The sequence below is a fragment of the Vidua chalybeata genome, chromosome 34 (assembly GCF_026979565.1).
Source record: "Vidua chalybeata isolate OUT-0048 chromosome 34, bVidCha1 merged haplotype, whole genome shotgun sequence".
In the NCBI taxonomy this organism is placed as follows: domain Eukaryota; kingdom Metazoa; phylum Chordata; class Aves; order Passeriformes; family Viduidae; genus Vidua; species Vidua chalybeata.
The window spans coordinates 944,309-963,371 of NC_071563.1; the positions used below are offsets into that span (position 1 = coordinate 944,309).

At 52.2% G+C, this 19,063-nt stretch overlaps 1 protein-coding gene across 1 annotated transcript in view; it reads left to right on the forward strand.

Annotated features, from left to right (window-relative positions):
* Positions 1-2,060: 2,060 nt before the first annotated feature.
* The window catches only part of LOC128802156 (hydrocephalus-inducing protein homolog), a gene marked incomplete at its 3' end in the record, with an annotated part of 47,123 nt that continues 30,120 nt past the window's right edge, over positions 2,061-19,063 (forward strand). The window contains exons 1-10 of the mRNA XM_053968371.1: positions 2,061-2,635; positions 4,159-4,275; positions 5,674-5,793; positions 7,792-7,911; positions 9,666-9,800; positions 11,833-12,032; positions 12,140-12,258; positions 13,676-13,880; positions 16,691-16,883; positions 18,290-18,389. Of these exons, the coding sequence (XP_053824346.1) occupies positions 4,204-4,275; positions 5,674-5,793; positions 7,792-7,911; positions 9,666-9,800; positions 11,833-12,032; positions 12,140-12,258; positions 13,676-13,880; positions 16,691-16,883; positions 18,290-18,389 (1,264 nt within the window). The remainder of the gene's footprint in view (positions 2,636-4,158; positions 4,276-5,673; positions 5,794-7,791; positions 7,912-9,665; positions 9,801-11,832; positions 12,033-12,139; positions 12,259-13,675; positions 13,881-16,690; positions 16,884-18,289; positions 18,390-19,063) is intronic.

Below are 19,063 nucleotides of genomic sequence, written 5' to 3' on the forward strand. Positions count from 1 at the left end.
CGAGGGAGCGAGGGGGGAGGGGACGGGGGAATTCCAGAGAATTCCCCGGGATCCCCTCCTGGCATCCCCCGGCAGCTCCTCGGCCGCTCCCTGCGGGACCCCCGGGCCGGGCTGGGCTCAGCTGCCAGGCCCTGCGCTCCAAGCCTGCCTGGAACCCGCCGGCTTCGGCCCGAAGCGGGGCAAGCCCCGCCATCCGCGGATCCATTTTTTCCTGCGGCTGCGGCTCCCAGCCCCGGCGGAGCAGGAGCGGGCGCTGGGACTGCGATCCCTGGCTGGCGATCCCCTTCTGTGCCTCTCGCTCTTCTCTCCCTTTCCTTGGGGCCATCACAGATCCCAGAGCGGCTGCAGAGCCCCGTGCCCAGGCCGGGTTTCCCAGCAAAGGGAGGCCTGGGGGTGAGGTGCCCCGGGCTGGCCGGGAATGGGGGTCCGGGGGTGGCCGGAGTCAGGGAAACGGGGGATCCAGGGGCTGCCAGAGGAGGAGAGCCGGCAAAGGGAGTGCAGGGGATGTCAGGGCAGGATAAGGGGGTACAGGGGGTCCTGGAACTGGGGAAGGAGCTGCGGGGGGGTCCCGCAGGACCCCAGGAATGGGGATTCCAACGGGGTCCCAGGGGGGCTCCCCGAAGCCGCTCCCAGAGGGGAGCAGGAGCTGGGGCAGGACTCTGGGGAGAGAAAAGGGGGTGACCCCGGCATGGGGGGACATGGGGGAGTCAGACGCGCTCCCAGGGGGGACACGACCCCCGGACCCTCCTCCCCTTCTCCCGCAGGGGAAGCTGAGCCCCAGCTCAGCAGACGAAGCCCAACACGAAGCCCCCGAGCCCTGGCAGCATCTTGGGGGGCGTCCGGCTGCAGCTCCGGGGGCGGGAGGGGCAGGATCTGGGAAACAGCAGCGGCTGCCGGGAAGGGACCGGCATGGACTGGGACAGGCTGGGATGGACTGGGACACCGGGATACAGCGGGACACACCGCACCCAGGACTGGGACCCACAGGGAGCAGGATCAGAGCACACTGGGACCCAGCAGGACCAGAACTGGGGCAACAGGGATCATAGTGGCACCAACCGGGATTGACTGGGAGTGGCTGAGAGTGACTGGGATCATACTGCTGGAAACTGGAACCTTACTGGGCTGAGTGGATGTGACTGGGAATGACTAGGAGTATGCTGAGGTCATCTGGGATGTACTGGGAGTGTCTGTAACTGTACTGGGGGTGACTGGGAACACACTGAGAGCAACTGGGAGTGACTGAGTCTACACTGGGGGCAACTCGGATTGATTGGGACCATGCTGGGGAAGACTGGGATCATACTTGGAGTGACTGGGTCTATGCTAGGGGCCGCTGAGAGCAACTGGAATCATACTGGGAGTGACGAGGATGATACTGGGAACATAGTGAGTGTAACTGAAAGTGGCTGGGAGTGACCTGGGGGGAACTGGGGGAACTGGCTGAGCTGGGGCTCAGGGCTGTTCTCCCCCAGGGCTGCCCCGGGTCCTGCTGCCACCCCCAGCCCACAGAGCCGAGGGACAGGGCACAGCCGAGGGACAGGGCGTCTCAGTGCCGGCCGGGCAAACGGGTAAAAGGACGTCTTGGTTCTCAGGAATGGGAGTGCAGGGGGGGTCTCAGGGTCACAGAAATGGGGGGGCAGGGACGTGGAAAGGTAGAAGGGAGTTGTAGGGATTTGTGGAAGAGGGGACAGTGGGAGCCACGCCGCTCCGGCGCCTCCTGAACTCACAGCACCCTCCTGTCCCCTCCTGTCAGGGAGTAGTGCAGAGCCAGAAGGTCCCCCCTGAGCCTCTTTTTTCCCAGGCTGAGCCCCTTTCCCAGCTCCCTCAGCCCCTCCTGGTGTTCCAGCCAGGGTAGAATACTAGTGCTACCCCAAGAGCAATGGATAGGCCTGCCAGGGGTGCCTTTATCATCACATTTGAAGCTTTCCTAAATACTTGGAGAAGAACTCTTCAGAAAGCACCAAAGTCAAGTCAGTAGCTCAAGTGACGATCGCCTTTGAAAATCGCTGCGGCTCGGCCCGGCCCCGCCCGGCCCGGCCCCGCCCGGCCCCGACGATCGGGTGCCGTGGGTGCCTGGTAACCGCGAACGCGGCGGCGGCGGCGGCTGTGACGTGCGGGGCTGCTGTGCTGCGGAACAGCTCAGTGGCCACAGACCGCGCTCCTGGCTGCTTGTGCCAGCCTGGGCTCGTGCAGGCGGCTACACTCGCCATTCACAAGCGAATTGTTCGCAGAGCATTGGTCTCTGCAAAGGAGTCCTCAAAACGCAGAGCATTGGTCTCTGCAAAAGATTCCTCAAAAAGCAGAGCATTGGTCTCTGCAAAGGAGTCCTGAACACGCAGAGCATTGGTCTCTGCAAAGGATTCCTGAACACGCAGAGCATTGGTCTCTGCAAAGGATTCCTGAACACGCAGAGCATTGGTCTCTGCACGGGATTCCTGAACACGCAGAGCATTGGTCTCTGCACGGGATTCCTGAATTTGCAGAGCATTGGTCTCTGCACGGGATTCCTGAATTTGCAGAGCATTGGTCTCTGCAAGGGATTCCTGAATTTGCAGAGCATTGGTCTCTGCAAAGGAGTCCTGAACAGGCAGAGCATTGGTCTCTGCACGGGAGTCCTGAATTTCCTTTGAAGGTAAAGACTGACTAAAGTTGAACTTTTTGATTTTGTCTCATCTGGGCTCTGAAAGAGAATGCCAAAGGGAAGTACAGGATGTGCTAATGCCAGTCTTCTGGTGCAGCAGTTCAGTGAGTGGATGAATGACATATGGTCTACTGATTGTGCTTTTTTTTCACTGAGGAAATGCAACATTTTCTAAATGTGCTAGTCTATAATTTTTTTTTTCCTATAGTGATTGCTTAAACTGCTTAAAGGTGAAAGAGTTCTGGTCAAGTTTCAGTGGGTTGTTATCATCTGGTTATTAAAGTATTAGGGAGATGCCTCTGAATTGAGGTGCAAATGAGACCATATGCCAAAGTCAATAGTCTGGATTTTATGTAACAGTAAATGTGAGGAAGAGAGAGAGAAAGAAATAGAAAAAGTGGGGCTGGAGGGGGGAATGGGGAGTGGGAAGAGGGAGGAGAAAGAGAGTGACAGAGACAGATTAAGTAAAAAAGGTCACCATTCCATGGATCCCATCAGCATACCATAAAATCCTCTTCTGGTCTTCTCTGTGGTGAGGTCTCACAAAAGGTAAGACTCCAATGGATTAAGGCAGATTTGGGCAAGGTGGGACCTCCCAGGTACCTCCTTGGGGCAGGGCAAGTCTGACTCTGTCTATTGCTACTTTCAAATAATATCACATCTTTAGCACCAGTATATCCTTCGAGTCTGCCATGAATTGGGTTCTGGATTTTCAGATCTGTTGTGTTACTTTGCATGCCCTGCAGTCACCTGCTGCAAGGCCTCTGGAATGGGTCTGGGGGCACTTTGGAGGTCTTTGATGGGAGGTTTGTGTGCAAACTTGGCCTCAGCAGACGAGTCTGTGGCTATGAATTCCCCACCCTGAACCCAGACAGAGCTGATTTTCAGGACAGCTGCTGGGTTTGGCTTTGTTGTGGATAGGTTTTTCTCCTCAGCCTTGTTTACTTCTCCCCAGACCTGAGATAACCGGACAATAGTGTCACCTTCGGCTTGTTCCGAGTTCCCTTAGGCAGCTTAGCTCACAGTCCAAAGTTCCAGTCAGGAGGCGTTTTCAGGGAAGGGTGGGCTTGGGTGGTCGCAGCTCCTTTATACAGTTTTGTCGCAATGGGCAGAAAGTCCTTTATAACAATATTTAAGCCATTTGCCATAACATTCCAGTCTCTCAGAAGTCCTGTGAGGAGCAGCTGAGAGAGCAGGGGTGGCTTAGCCTAAAGAAGAGGAGATCCACTCTAGCTCTTTTTAAGTATTTAATATTTAAGCTACAGCTTGGTCTGTTCTATTACTAATGTTCAGATTTTTAGCTCCCAGTTTCAGTAGGATCCATCTCTGAATTGCACAACATAGCCATATAGTTCAAGTAAAGCCCAACTAGAGGCCTAACAATACTAGCTACTTACACCAGTCAAGCATTTAGCTACTTTCAAATGCTATAAAATTTTTAGCACCAGTATATGCCTTGAATCTGCCAGGAATTGGGTTCTGGATTTTCAGAGTTCCATTGTTGCTCCTTCCAGTTTCGTTGAGGCTTTGTCGCTCATCTGGGATATCCTCCCTTCAAAATGGCTTCTGGATTCCCAAAAAAGACACCGACACCTCGTCCTTGGTCCAGGGAAATGCTGAAGTCTTTTACTGTAAGTAGCCACTGGGGCTGTGTTAAGGCTGGAAACTCCCCTCGTGTCCCTCCTCTCCCTGCCCCTGTTGTCCAGCAGCGCTGTGAAGCTGCAGACCCCCTCCCCACCTCTTTGTGCCCTGCTCCTGTTGGTGGGGGCTGTCCTGGTGCAGTAGGGAACGCCGTGTGTTGCCTCAGGCTCTTGCCTGGCTGTGCCACTGGAGCCAAGTTAAACCAATGTGCAGCTGAAGCCCGGAGCGTGTGTTCTCTCCCTTTCCCTTTGCCACAGCAATTCCTTCTGTCAGGCTGGGCACTCACCTGTGCTGTGTAGTAAGCACATTTCTCTCTCTCTCAAGATTTTTCATCCAGGTGCACAGAGAAAAAGAAAGAGAAAACAATTTCTATTTCTGCTCCTTGTTTTTCCTATGTGGAATGTGTTTAGAAAATTGTTCACCTAGAGTGATTACTTAATTGGAGTCTAGTGAAAATTGTTTGAACCTAATAACCAATCAGATCCACCTGTGGCTAGACTCTCAAAAACAAAGTCACAAGTTGTTAGTTAGTTAGTTAGATATCTAGTAGTTAGAATTGCCACAGCAATTCCTTCTGTCAGGCTGGGCACTCACCTGTGCTGCTCTCACCAACCTGCCCTTGGGCACCTGGGCATGTTGGTGGGGGGAAGCTCAAGCTCTGCCCAGAGCCTTGAGAGACACAGCTGGTCCCAGCTAGAAGAGGTTCCAAGCCAGCTGTTCTCTCTCGTCTCCTGTGTGGGCGCAGATCCAGCCCTGCAGGCAGCACTGGAGTCAGGGCCACAAAGGTCCCTTGGGGTCTGGAGCTCACTGGACTGAAGATGCCCCACTGCTGAGGCTCTGTCAAGGAGATCCCTCGGTTTTCTTCTCTGGAGGGGCCTGTGAGCCCAGACAGAGAAAACAAATGCTGATGAACAGAGAGAAGGAAAACTTGGACACATTCCTGTGCACCTCACTCTTGCTACAACGTTCCTTTCTTGCCTCTCTTGGACTCACACAGCAGCGACATCGCCTTGCTGGGAGTTCTGAGTGTTGTGCAGGGATGGGGTTAGGGGAGTTCTGAGAGCTCCTCCCCACTCTCTGAAAAGGTCACTGCCTCAATCCAATGAAACTAAAGAGGAAACAAATGCCCTAAGAGCAGAACTCCCCCAAGATGTCACATTAAATCATGGAGAAGCCTATGGGACAGAGCCACGTGGTTGGAGTATGTGTATTGCACTCTGTACTAATAATTTCTTGGTGCTAAGTATTTCAGCAGGAAAATTCCAGGGCTTCCAGGACTGTCCTAGACTATGTGTTCTCAAATTGTTCACCAGTGCCACTCGTTCAAGCCAAGCCTTTCTGAGCAAGCCCATCTCTGAGGCTCTCGCTGGTTTATTTTTGCCTTTCAGCTGCGTCCCTCTAAGTCCCTGTGGGAAAAGTTTTTCAGCATGAAGAAGAAGATCGAAGCCAGGAGGAGTATTCTGCCCAGCATTAACCCAGTTCTAGACAAGAGTGAGCCTCATCAGAAGGTAGCCTTTTCCTGCTCTTTTCCTTTCTGTTTGATGTGAAGTTTGAAGAGGGTGTGTGCTTGTGACAGGCTTGCCTCCAGCAAAATACCTCAGTGTCCAGGTCCTGTTGTCAGTGCAAACTGCTGGTAGTGATGGACTGGGAGTCCTGATCTGCACTAAGCCAACACAAATAACCTCTGCTGAAGCTGCCTAAATTGCTAAAACAGTGGGGGGAAGGCTGAGGACACAAAGGCACAAAGTTGCCATTTGCCATTCTCCTGCTGAAGTAGCCACCTCTTGCTTTGGTGTGGTCGCCATCAAATGCTCAGGGTCACGGGATTCCCTCCAGAGTGGCAGCGTTGGCCTTTGAAGGCCGAGGACCTGCAGTAACTACTTCAGATTTAACAAAACAAACGGCATGAATGCTTTGGGGTGGAACAATGCGTTGGACCCTGACGGGGTGTTAGATTTTGCAGGCTGCCAGATGTGCAGGGGACTCGCCCTGGGCAGAGGGGAATGGATGTGCTTTATCTGCATCAGTGCCTACCTAGAGGTGTGTTTAAAGCTGCTTTTCTGGCAGGACTGGCTCAGTCTAAAGCACAGTCCAAAGGGGTAGGTGAGCGAGGTGGGCTGTTGAGCAGGAAACTGGCAGCAAGAGACATGTAAGACAGTGGGTAAGGATTGCCCTGGAGAGGGGCGTTGGGAACACCTCAGGGAAGGGCACAACTGAGGGACAGGGTGCTGCAGCCACTCCCTTCAGCAGCCTGTGCCTCCTGTGGAGTCACACAGGAGACCTGCTTGTGTCTCTGGAGTGACAGCAGTGTGGCTGGAGAAGGCAGACAAAGCAGGGCAGAGTTTTCTCAAAGCAATGTCTCTGCTCCAGAAGCATTTGCTGTTGTTGTGTCATTCCAGACATGCCTCTACAATGGTATCATGTCAGATAGCAATAATCACAAGAAAGCACCCATTTAAAGCACATGGAAAAAGGAGATACCAACTCTACTTTCACCCAAGCTGCTGAGAAAATAACTGAACCTTATCCTCATTCAGCATTCACCTCATTTGTCTTTTTCCTAACTTCTGTGTTACTTTATTTTTGCTTTCCCTCTGTTTGAAACGCACTAACTTTTAAATACAATGAAAGGGGACAAAATCATCGAAGCAAAAGAAAACTATTTCTTAGTAAAGATTCAGCTGCGCTGGGCATGGCTGCTTCCCCCTGGAGACAAACAAACACACCCTCAGAGGAAATGGCAATCTTTCTATCCCCTTTATAGCCGGCCAGGGCGGTCCCTGTCCCCTTTCCCCTTGGATGGGTACTTGGGAACTTCCATTCTGTCCAACTGCCAGCTCTTCTGTCCCCTCCCCTCTCATCCTGCTTCCTTTTGGTCAGGTCTTCAAGCCCATCCCTCTCACAGCAACACCCAACAAACCAACCTGAACAAATCTGGACCACAAACAACACATAGAACCAACACATTCCATGATTTCACTTAATATCCTTTTGGCTGCAGCAAAATGTCACCTTATCTCTCTCACCTCCTCTGGTACTCTTCTCTTCTTACTGATGTCGAAGTTCTAGATCAGAAAAGGTATTTGGAGTTGTGTGGGCCTTGGTTTCCCTGTCTCAGAGTAAAGGCCATCCCAAAATCGTTTCCCATGGAGTCTGATGTAAATTTGTGGGTTTTACTTACTCCATGAGTGCTCACGCAGTGCCCCAGAGCTCTGTGACCACACGGGCCCAGGGCTGTGCTTCAGGTAAGTGCTGCCTGGCATTCTGGAGAAGGAAACCTGGAGAAATACACGCCAAAAGAGCAGCTTGCCTTGCGCCTGCTCTGTGTGGCCCAGCAGCTCTTGGTCAGCTCAGAGCAGAGGTGGGTGAGCCACTGTTTGCCCAGTGTGGGCTGGGCAGACGTGCTCACCCCGAGCCTGTACTTCACTGGGGGTCAGTGTAAGGGATCCTTCATGAACCTTCCTCCCAGCAGCTGAACCTCTCCCTGCTCTCTCTCGCCTCTCCAGCTGTCGTCAGTTCCCCTGAAGCAGAACTTGTTTCAGATTTCCCCACCAGAGGTGGTATTTCAGAACTTTGTCACCCATGAGGTCTCTGAAATGGTGCTGTCTATCATGAATAAGGACAAGGTAAGTGCTGGGGTGTGGAGCTTTAACACAGCGCTGGAAGAGGAGAGTGCTGTCATTCCCAGAGTGTACAGCAAAGCAAGTTATCTGCTGCAGCACATCCACCAGAAAATGTCTCAGCACCTTTGTTCTGCAAGGTGGTGGAAATCTTACTCTGCTGGGAATTGTCCCCTGATTTTGGCCATGTGTTGATGGTATCTATCCCAGAGGAGCTGCCTTCTCTCAAAAGCTCTGGATTGATAGGAGTGTTGAGGGCTGTGCAGTTCTTACCTGCTCTCATGCCTTGCCTTGAGTGTGTGCCACATCCTGTGTCTCCTTGCTTAATCTTGGCTCCTCTGCCTCTCTCAGCCTGTTTGGCTCCCTTTGTGCAGCTCACAGTCAAAGCTCAGGGGCTGAGTCTTCTCCACTTTATGCTGGAATCACTTCTCATTAATGGCACTGGCACTGCAGGAAATGTGTTCTGAAACAGCCCTGGAATCAGGCTGAGGTAGCAGAAGCAGCAGGAGGCTTTAGGTGCCACTTCGGGCTCCTGCTAGGCTTCATCCAGCTCTGCTCAGGTTTTCCAAAAGCACCATGGTGCTCTGCTTTCCCTTTGGAGAACCTCAGCACATCCAAAGCCATGTGCTCCTGGAGGTTTTCACCGTCACTTGAAGAAATTGTGATTGTTTTGCAGTTTCCCAAGAGAGTTGAGAGGGCAAAAGCTGAAAAATGTCAGCAGTTGTGTTCCACTGAGACCATTTGAATTTCAGTCAGGGCAACATTTTCTCAAATGAGCCTTGTGCCAAGAGTAGGCTGATGGCAAGAGATGGGAGGGAGTCAAAATCATCTGGTTTAGACTTTTTGAGAGCATTTTGGTGCTCGGGGGTTGATATCTATGTGCTAGAAAATGCATGTTTGCTGTGTCTGTGTGTCCCAGAGGGCAGAACCTGGCCTGCTGGCTGCAGGTAGGAATGCCCAGCAGCCCAGCTTGCCTGCACAGGCAGCAAGAACCCCTGGAGAGACAAGACTGGCTTTTGATACTGGAACCACACTGTGAGTCGGTGCTGGTCTTGTTTCTCCAGGCAGAAAACGCCTTCAAAGCCCACAGTCGGTAGGCACAGCCTGTCTGTGTTTCCGTCACTTTTGGCAAGCTGATTGCTCCCATGGTTTTATGATTCTTCCTTGCTGCTTTTCTGCCCATTCAAATTCTCTTTGCCATCTCCTCGTTTTAGGGGTTGTCTTGCTGTGTTCCTTTTGGTTTTCAGGTTTGCTTTATTCCCAGTAAGGCCACAGTGTTTGGTCTCCTCTCTTGCTGGTCTGCCTGCATGACTGTATCCCCAGAACTGCCCTACCCAAACCAGATCTGCTAGAAGGGAATTTCTTCCTTCCCCCAGGATAATGTGCTAGTTTGCTTTCAGGCAGCACATTCCCCCTCTGGAACACGACTACTGCATGGCTGTGTGCAGGCAGGAGCCAGCAGGTTTTTTGGCCTGTTGAATATGCAGATGACTTGGTTCAGGTGCTCTGTCTCCATCCTGCTGGTGCTGACCTGCTCGGCCCTTCCTTCCCACCAGGCAGTGCCCTACTGCCCCTGGCCAAAATGCTGGACCCAGAGAGAAGGGATTCGAGTTCACCCTTGGGAATTATGTGCCTGTACCTCCACAGCTGAAAGTGCTTTGGAAAGGGGGTCAAGGAGGGATGTCACCAGGGCACGGACAGGTCTCCTCTCGTGCTGTTTCCACAAGTGGCAAAACCATGGTTTCATGTCTTTCCCGCAGTTTCCTCAGGTGGTGAAGGTCTCCATGGAGAGCTCGCCTTACTTCCAGCTCACGTGCTCCAACGACGCGTACCGTGTCGTGCTGCCGGGCGCGTCCGCCCCCGTGCGCATCCGCTTCACCCCCGAGGAGAACAAGGTGAGACTGGAGGAGCCAAAGCACAGGATTGTCTCCAAAGCCACTGTGCTCCCTGCGCTCTGTGCACCCCCACATTCCATGCTGTGAGCCTGGCTCCAGGCCGTGGGCAGGCAGCCTGCAGCCAGTCACAGCCTGGCACGTGCTGTCAGGCACTGCGCCCGGGCCTGGCAGGCTCTGCTTCCCCTCCCTGCGCATTCCTGAGCCTTCCCAGGGGAAGATGCGCAGGGAACAGTGAAAGTGACAGAGGGGCGTTGATAGATCTTCCGCCATCTCTAGGTACAGTGGAAGGGATTTCATTATTATGGAAAACACTAGAGGAACAAAGAGGTGGGAGAGCTTTCCTCCTTCCTGACTGGCAACAACTTCCCTGCCTCACCCTGGGCTGGAGCAAAGACGGTGCTTTTCCACACCCTCTGTTCTCCAGCTGTGGGAACCCCGGGCAAGGGGAATATCCCCCTGTCTGCCCTGGGGTGCTCTGACTCCCAAGAAAACACTGACTTTGACCCTCATTCATGGAGAAGGCCTCCTAAGCCTCAGAGTAAACCAGGAACCACAAAAGTGTGAAACGGACTGTAAAAATTGTAGATAGTAGTATAGTATGTCACATGAGTAAGAAATTGGAGTTTTAAGACTTTTAGTGTGTTATAGATAGGTTCAAAATAGAAGATATAAGGTGGTGTCCCAAGTTCCTTTCTTCTCTCGTCTTCTTCCTCTTTTTTCTTAAGTAGTATCTTGTAATTAAGTTAAAAAATCTACATTACAAGTTTTTAAGAGTCAGTTATTAAATTAGAAAAAGAAATAATCTGAGTATCACTTCTTAATTAGGTAGTTTAGTTTTTGATTAAACTTCAAAAGACCTTGCAGCACAAAGTTGTTAACCATTCTTGTGCTGTTTTCACACATACAAAGTCTAAGCACAGACAGTGTCCTGAAGTTTTGATAAGATAACAATAAACAGAAACTAAAGAGCAAAAAAGTCCAATACATCTCCCCTGGCAGGGGAGCCCCCAAAAAGTTACCCAACTTAGAACCCACAAACTCACATCCAGCCTTGCAGCTGTGCTGGCCCAGAGCACAGGTGACCGTGGTACAGCTGCAGGGCCAGGGCAGAGGATGTGCTGTGCCCGTGAGCCCGGCCTGGCACAGGCACACTGGGCTCTAGGTGCCCTTAGGCAGCAGGAGGTTGGTGAGCTGCAGGGGACTTGGTCACCTCCCTGAAAGAGCTCGTGTAGGGCAGGCACAACCTGCAGGCAGAGCTGTGAGCCCAGAGCAGTGACACTGCTGTGCCTCTGTCTTCATGCCTGTCACTCTGGTGGCTCTGTCACCTGGCAGCCGTTCCCTGCCAAAGGTGCTTTTGTGTGGAGGTTTGAACAGCGGTGCTGGGGCCCTGGCAAGTGCGATCTCAGTGCTGTGATCTGGAGGCTTGTTCATTCAGAAGGGTTTAGGACATGGCATGGAAGGGAGGAAGCCTTGCAGGAAAACAGAGGCTCTTTCCAACAGCATGCTGCCACCTCTTAGCGCTGTTCTTCTCCTGACTCGGTTGGAGAGGCAAAGGTAGAGGGCAGTTCTGAGCCAACTGATGTTTCTACACCAGGCCAGAGGTGCAGGAGCTTTTTGGGTGCAGCTGTTTCCTCATCTTCTTTTTGCTGCTTAGAGTCAGTTTAACACTTTGTCCTATTCTCAAACAGTGGGAATACAGAAACCTAAAGAGGAATGTCCTGAGTTCCCTAGCTCCATGTTCCTTTGAAGGGACTTAGGAATTATTTAACATCATTAAAATTTAGAGTAAAAATTATGGTGGCCTAGGGCAGTTCTCCGGATGACCCAAGTGACACAAGAGCTTAATGCCACTGAGATAGGTTTTGCAAAGTGCACTGGTGCCTTTAAAATGCGACATATTAGTAGAAGTTAGTGTTCATTTTAGGGTGGAATAGGTAAACTGATGCCCTTGAAGGGTTATAGGAAATGGTTTTTCTTCTGCCATGGGGATGGCACTAAATGTCCTGTGCTGAGCTAGTTTCTTCTCCTGCAGGATTATTCCCACCAGCTTGTCTGCATCACTGAAAGTGAAAGGATAGTTGTGCCAATTCGGGCCATTGGTGCCCGAGCTATCCTGACCTTCCCTGACCAGCTGGACTTCTCGGCCTGTCCGGTCAAGTACAGCACCCAGAAGACTCTGCTGGTTCGCAATGTCGGTAACCGGGCAGCTCATTACCAGCTGAGCACCCAGAGGTGAGGATCTGTCCTTGTGCAAAACACCTTTGGGTGATAACAGGGCTGGGAAAGAGCAACAAAAGGAAGCAGAGCGTTGCAGCTGCTGCCCTCTCTTTGTGTTGCAGTCCTTTCTCCGTGGTTCCGACCACGGGAACTCTGGGCGCTGGCGACAGCATGCGGGTGACAGTGGGATTTCACCCGCTGACGACCGGTGACCATTCCGGGTGGCTGTGCTGCAACACCGGTGAGTGCTGGGCCCTGCACGGGGCACAGGACACTTCTCCACCATCGCTCCCTGTCCCATCCCATGGGGATTGTCCCATCCCCCTCCATTCCCTCCAGAGGTCCCTCCCCTGTTCCAGCTTTACCCCAAAGAAAACAGAGTTTTCTGTTGTGTTATTAACTGTTGTGTTGATAACTGTTTTCTGTTGTGTGATCAACTGTTCTGTTGTGTTTATCAAGCCTCTTGGTGTTTAGGGGCTTGATAAAGTGGATCCCCTCTAACAGGGCTAAGATTTTTGCACTCCTGTTTTGCTGGGAGTTGCTGAGTGGAGGAAGGAGGAACCCTGATTCTGCACGACCGTGTGGCTGTGCCTGGGTGAAGTTTTGTTTTATTCCTGGGCAGTGCTGTATGCGAGGTGTGAGGTTTCCATCAGACTCTCTCCAGTGCAATGTGTTTCTTGCACACCTCTGTCCCGTATGCTGCTTCTCCATTGGCTTATCACAGACCCTTTTTCTATGTTGCCCTTCCACATATATTTAGTTTCTGTCTAATAACGTTTCCAGGCCCTCAAGTTCCTGTTTGGTGACAAATCAAGACAAATTTTTCCTCGTCCCCATTTCCCAGGCTGTTCAAGCTGTTGCAAACATCTGTCATAAACATCTATCTCACATCTATCTCGCATTTGATTTCTTGACTGAGGAATCCCATTCAGTGTTCATGTAGAAGCTGTTCTGTACTTATTGATCTTTGCTTTGTCCCTTTTTTATTGAATTTGCAATGCTCCAGCTTGGGTTTTGAGATCAGAACAATATAAAATATTTCACGACTAATGCAGCTGTGGGTTTGGACAGGGAGATGATGATGATTTTCACGGTGTTCATTTTGTAGTGGTTTGTCATATTGCAGAGCCAGGCTGGTTGTGTTTCCTCACCTGTGTCCCCTCCTGCTGTGGGCTGTCACTTCACTTGTTCCTCTGGGCCTCCTTTTGCTCCCACATGCCCCCAGGTGTATTTGCTGGTCAGCAAGAAGGGATGCAAGGGATCAGGAGAGACAGGAGTCTCGTGGGATGCCCAGGGGAGACCCTGGGCAAGCCAGGACTGAACTGGGCTCCTCAGCGTCACCTGAAGGACTTTGATGCAGAAATCCCGGTGATCTGAGTGGGTCACAGGAGCACATTGACAAATCTCTCTGTATGTACTGTCACCTTGGGGCCAAATCTGCACAAACGCTCTCAGAAATAAGGTGTTTAAGGAGGTGCCCAGGACATCCTCACGCTGTACCCCCAGAGCTGTCAGGATGTGATAAATGTACTGATCTATGGAACTGCTCATTCAGCTAAAAGCTGTGACACTTTCTTCTGTGACCTGCAGTTTGCTCTGGTCCTTGTGCTTCCATCAGCAACTGAGCTGAGCAAAGACTCCCCTTTGCTTTGTTCCAGGTGAAGAAACTATCCACACAGAGCTCCACGGAGAAGCTGGAGCTGTCCATGTTGGGTTGAGCACAAATTTCGTGGAGGTTGAGACGACTTTCATCACCATGTCCAACCACGCAACCATGTTCATTAAAAACAGGAGTAACGTCACGGCTCACTTCCAGTGGAAGGCTTTTCCTACTGAGGAAGAGGAGAATAAAGAGAAGAGGAGGTTGGTCTGACAGATCCATTTCAGTGAGATACACGGCCCACGGCTAAAACTGACGTGTGGCCTCAGGGGGGTGTTGGTGCTTTTGAGTGCTTTAGGCCAAGGAAACCATGCCTGGCTTTCAGGTGTGTGTCCCTGCTGGCTTCAGGAGCTCAGCACTTAGCATTCCAGTTCCACTTATACTCCAACCTAGGTTGGCATTTTGGCAAGGAAAGGTTGGTTGCAATGACTGGATTTCCTCAAGTTCTCATTGGGCTTTTGCCTCTCTGATCTTCTTCCTCCATGGCCTGGCAACATCCTTCAACAGCTCACCCTCTTTCCAAAGGTGATACACCCTCTTTTTTTCCCTTAGTTCCTTCAGAAGCTCCTTGCCCATCCAGGCTGGTTGTCTTCCCTGTCAGCTCGCCTTTCAGCACACAGGGACAGTCTGTTCCTGCGCCTTCAAGACTTCTTTCTTGAAGTATGTCCATCCTTCCTGGACCCCTTTGTCTTTAAGGGCTGTTTCCCAGGGTTCTCGCCAAATCAATCTCTTGAACAGGCCGAATCTGCCCTCCAGAAGTCCAGAGTGGAAGTTTTGTTGATGCCCCTCCTTGTTTCACCGAATATTGAGAACTCTGTTCTTTCACGGTCACTGTAGCCCAGACAGTGGTGAACAGATGAAGTTCATTTAGTCATTAGGGAACTTCCTGGTGATATCCCTGCTGTACCTGGACCCCAGGGAGGCAGCAGACTGCCCTGTGGAATGGATCCAGTCAATCTACAGGGCCCTCAGCTCCCCTTAGAAGGGAGTCACCTACTACCACTACCCTTCTTTTCCTCTTAATGCTTGAGGCTGTGACCTGTGTGACAGAGCAAGTGCAGCTGGGAGACTCTCCAGGCAGAATTTTTTCTGTAGTGTCATCTGGCAGAGCCTCTGGAGCCAAGCCTCATACCTATTCTGTCAGGGTACCTGGGTAGGTGGTGGGGGTCAGGACGGAATTTTATGACCTCCCCAGCAGAGACCCATTTCCATTCCCCACTGTCTCCTAGGTCTCCTCCTTCTGCCTGATGCCAAGAAGGGCAGGGCTCCTCTGGCTCCTGCTGAGCTTCTCTCAGGGTTGGACGGCTGTAACTCCACCAGTTTATTTCTGTGTCGCTCTCCCTAATGCTCCTCAGCCTTTCCACTTCTTCCTTAAGCTCTGCCACCGGGCAGAGCAGATCATTCAGCTGCCCACACCACACGCAGGTGTCTTTTGCACTTCCTCTGGTATTAACAGCAGACTCAGACCCTCCCTGCAGCCAGGGGCCTGGACAGCTGCGTCCTTCCTGGGGGGTTCTGTTTGACTTAGTGCACTCCTGCTGGCAGCAGCAGCAGCAGCAGCAATGGCTTTTCATCATTTGTAAACCATAGCTGGAAAAAAAAAAAAAAAGCTGAAAGAAGAAAGAAGAAAAAGAAAAAAAAAGGCAAGCACCTCGCAACCAGCAGAAAGACACAACCCACTACTCAAGGAGGGTGGGTGCCTGCACCCTTTCTGCTCAGCCTGCTTGTGCCAACTGCCATGCAAAAACTGAAAAAACGCCGGGCCAAAACTGCTGGGTCAAAACTGCCAAGCCCCTGGTTGCTGCGGGCCAGGTCGCTTGCAGTCCCCAGAGCCATTTTGCATTGCCTGCAAAGGACCAGGAGATGGACCCTTGCCCACCTGAATGGCTGGTGAGAGGGTCCTTTAGTGCCCTGGGCTTCTTGGTTTTCCACTGTTCTCTATCTCCTCACACAATGTCTGACTTCCATACAAGCTCTGCGTGTTAACAAAAAACCCCATGCCCTTCTCTGCCTACTTCCCTGGGCTGTTTATTTCCATTTTTTCCCACTTCCCTGCCTCAGGCTGGACCCCAGGTGATCCACTTTCCCCTCAGAAGCAACTAGGTTTCCCCAAAGTAAACTTCAACCTGGATTTGGTTTTGTGGTTTTTTTTTTTTTCCAATTACATCTGTTTTCATGCCAGTTTGTGTCCTAGACTGCCACCAGGACATTTTGTTCCTCCTTACTTCCAGTCTTAGGCATGGTTATAGCTCCAAGGCCACTGTCCTGCTGTCAGAGCAGCTTTTGAGATCTCAGAGCAGAGAGGACTTTTTTTATGAGAGGAGATAGTGCAGGATTTCCCTCTCAGGACATTCTGCTACCATGCACTGGGATGGGACCCAAAAAGCTCTGGATCATGAGAAGGCCTCTCCAGGAGTTTGCTCTCTCCCTCCTGCACAACAAAGTCCCTTCCCCTCTCAGAGCCTGTGTTTTCATGCATAAAGCCTTGAATGTCACTGAAGGGGTGCGGTGCCTGAATTCATCAATTTCCATTGGGATGCTCTTGTGAAAGGCAGAGTGGGGAACAGGGCAGGTCCAAAATGGAAGAAACAAAGAGTGATGCTGGTAAGACGTAGCTGCAACCCAGCTTCCTCTCCCCTTGCCAGGGAAGTCCTGCTCCATGATCTTTATCTGCCTCCCCCGAGCAGCTCAGTGGTAGGAAAAGCCACTTGAAGTGCCTGGTGGATTCTCCCTCAGTTTTGGCAGAGGCTTTGAGCCAGGAGGTTCTCTTGAGGGACGCTGGCTTTGGAAACCTCTCCTGAGCTTGCAAGTGTGGAGTAAAACTACCTGCTGTGCCAGTGAACAGCAAGTTATCCTCTGATCCATGTGGGACCCTCATGGCTTGGGGTCAGCCCTTGCTGGGGAGTTGCTGCTGCTCCTCCCCAAGTGCTTTGCCCTCCTGCACTCACACTTCCCTCTGCAAATATGTGGCTTATTAAACAATCTGCTGGCCTTGTCTCTCCTGTGGCTGCAGGCAGTGTCGTTTTCTTCAGCCATGGACAGAGATGTGGCCGGAAGACTTAACGGAGGAGGAAAACACAGAGAAGGAGAAGGGCTCTTGTGAAGATTACACTGCCCTCCCGAGCAACACGGTCCCGGAGGAGATAGCAAAGGTGCAAGAGGACCCCATGCTGTTCTCCGATGACATTTTTTCCATTGAGCCAGTGGTAAGTGATAGCTGAGAACCCCATTTTCCTCCTCTTCTTCCTCCTCCTCTTCTTCCTCCTCCTCCTCCTCCTCCTCCTCCTTGTCCTCCTCCTCGTCCTCCTCCTCCTCCTCCTCCTCCTCCTCCTCCTCGTCCTCCTCGTCCTCGTCCTCGTCCTCCTCGTCCTCCTCGTCCTCCTCCTCGTCCTCCTCGTCCTCCTCGTCCTCCTCCTCCTCGTCCTCCTCGTCCTCCTCGTCCTCCTCGTCCTCCTCGTCCTCCTCGTCCTCCTCGTCCTCCTCCTCCTCCTCCTTCCTCCTCCTCCTCCTCCTCCTCCTCCTCCTCCTCCTCCTCGTCCTCCTCGTCCTCGTCCTCCTCCTCCTCCTCCTCCTCCCACCCACCCAGATGCGGTCACTCAGCAGATGCTCAGCTGGCCCAATGTGCTGGGAGGGAGGACATGGAGTTTTGGTGCAGCTGCAGAGCTGGCTGCTAAAAGCACTTCTGCCCTGCAGGCTCTGGGCAGGGCTGGGAGCCTGACAAAGCCGAGCTCTGCTGCCAGGGCTCGAGCTCAAGGGCGCTCCGTGCGTGTCCTTGCCGTGTCCACAGGGAGCAGTTATTGTAGGCAGGGGCTCCCCCGACACGTGGTGCCTGGGGCTCAGCAGAGGGTGCTGGAGTTGGGTGTTCAGCAGAGGGCGTTGGCTGTTCACATACTGACCTCAAGCTTGCCACGGTTGGCTGGGAAAAGGAGGCCAAATTCAGCCCAAGGTTAATCACAGAAATGCCAATCCCCTCCTGTAACCACGCCTTGCACTGTTTCTGAGTGTCCCTTCCAGTGTCCTCTGTGAGCCTGGACACAAGGGTGGAAGGTTTAAATGGGCCTTTTGAGTTCTCCTGCACACAGGGACAAGAAAACCTTTTCCTTTTCTGTTTGTGCAAGCAAACCACCACACCCTCCCATCATCCAGAGCCCTGATTCTGAGTACTGGCATTGTGAGAGACGATGAATGCCTGGTGTCTGCACAGTGCAAAATCCCTTCTCACCTTGGAGTAAACCCCAGAATAATTCCCACCTCTGCTTTCTTTCAAAACAGGTTCAACTAATATTTTTATTTCCAAGGAAGGGGATCATGTTCTCTTCTTGTGAAGAGCCATGAGTGCGCAGTGGCAGTTACATCCCACTGCAGCTGACAGCAGCATGATGTGACCAAGGGCTTGTGTCAGAGCAGTAGCAATATTGTGGAGAGTGAGAGCTGATCAGCTGAGCACTGAGAGCTCCCAGCGGTGTGCTGAGCTGGGTTTGGAGTGTTTCCTTGGGCTCCTTGTGTTGTTCACTCATCACCGATGCTCTAAATAAAGGCTTGCAGGGCTGTGGTGGAAAACAAGAAATGCGCAGTTTGAAGAGAAATGTTTTGCTGTCCCTTTCTGCTTTAGGAGGGAGTAATTGGGCCGAATTGTTCGGCTAAAATCAAGGTGACCTTCAAACCCCTAGAGGAACTGGAGTACCAAAGTGTGGCTTACTGCAGCATCTCAGGTACAGCTCCTTTCCCCTGCTTCTCTCACCCTCAGTGCAGCCATGGTGCAAGCCTGAGCCCACTGGGCTCCCCTGTAACTGCTGGGAAGAGTCCCTGGTCAGCAGGGCAGTGCTGGCACACCCCACTGGCCCTGCAGCTTCCAGGGAGTCTCCAGGGCCAGGGCTCAGAACATCCCTGTCTGGGTTACTGATCCCAGAACAACCCAGGCAGTGCAGGGAGAGGTTTTCATGCCATGGCTTTGCCAGCTTTTCCTCAAAAGCCAAAGAGCTACAGAGCAGAACAGCTTTAGTGAGCAAGCACTAAGCCCCCCATGGCCACTGACCTCCAGGACGGGTCCATTTGGCATGGATCCATCATCAGGTGGTGGGAGCTGAGTTAGAAATGGGCTCCCTGACCCTGGATCACTCCCACTGCCCAGACACCGCCAGAGCAGAGGTGGCTGAGCCCCGCTGAGCCCAGGGTGTTTGCAGAAGGAGCACCCTTGGCCAGCACCCGCTTCTGTCCCTGTCTGGGAATTGTCACCTTGCAGCTCAGTCTGTGGAAATGAAACACAATGCTGAGTGCCAGAAGTTGAGGACTTTGGCAACAAAGTCGTGTGCTACTGGGCCGGGTAGTTTGGCAATTGCCAGACTCTTTATGAGCTCTGTGCCTGCACTGAGTGGATTTCCAAGCT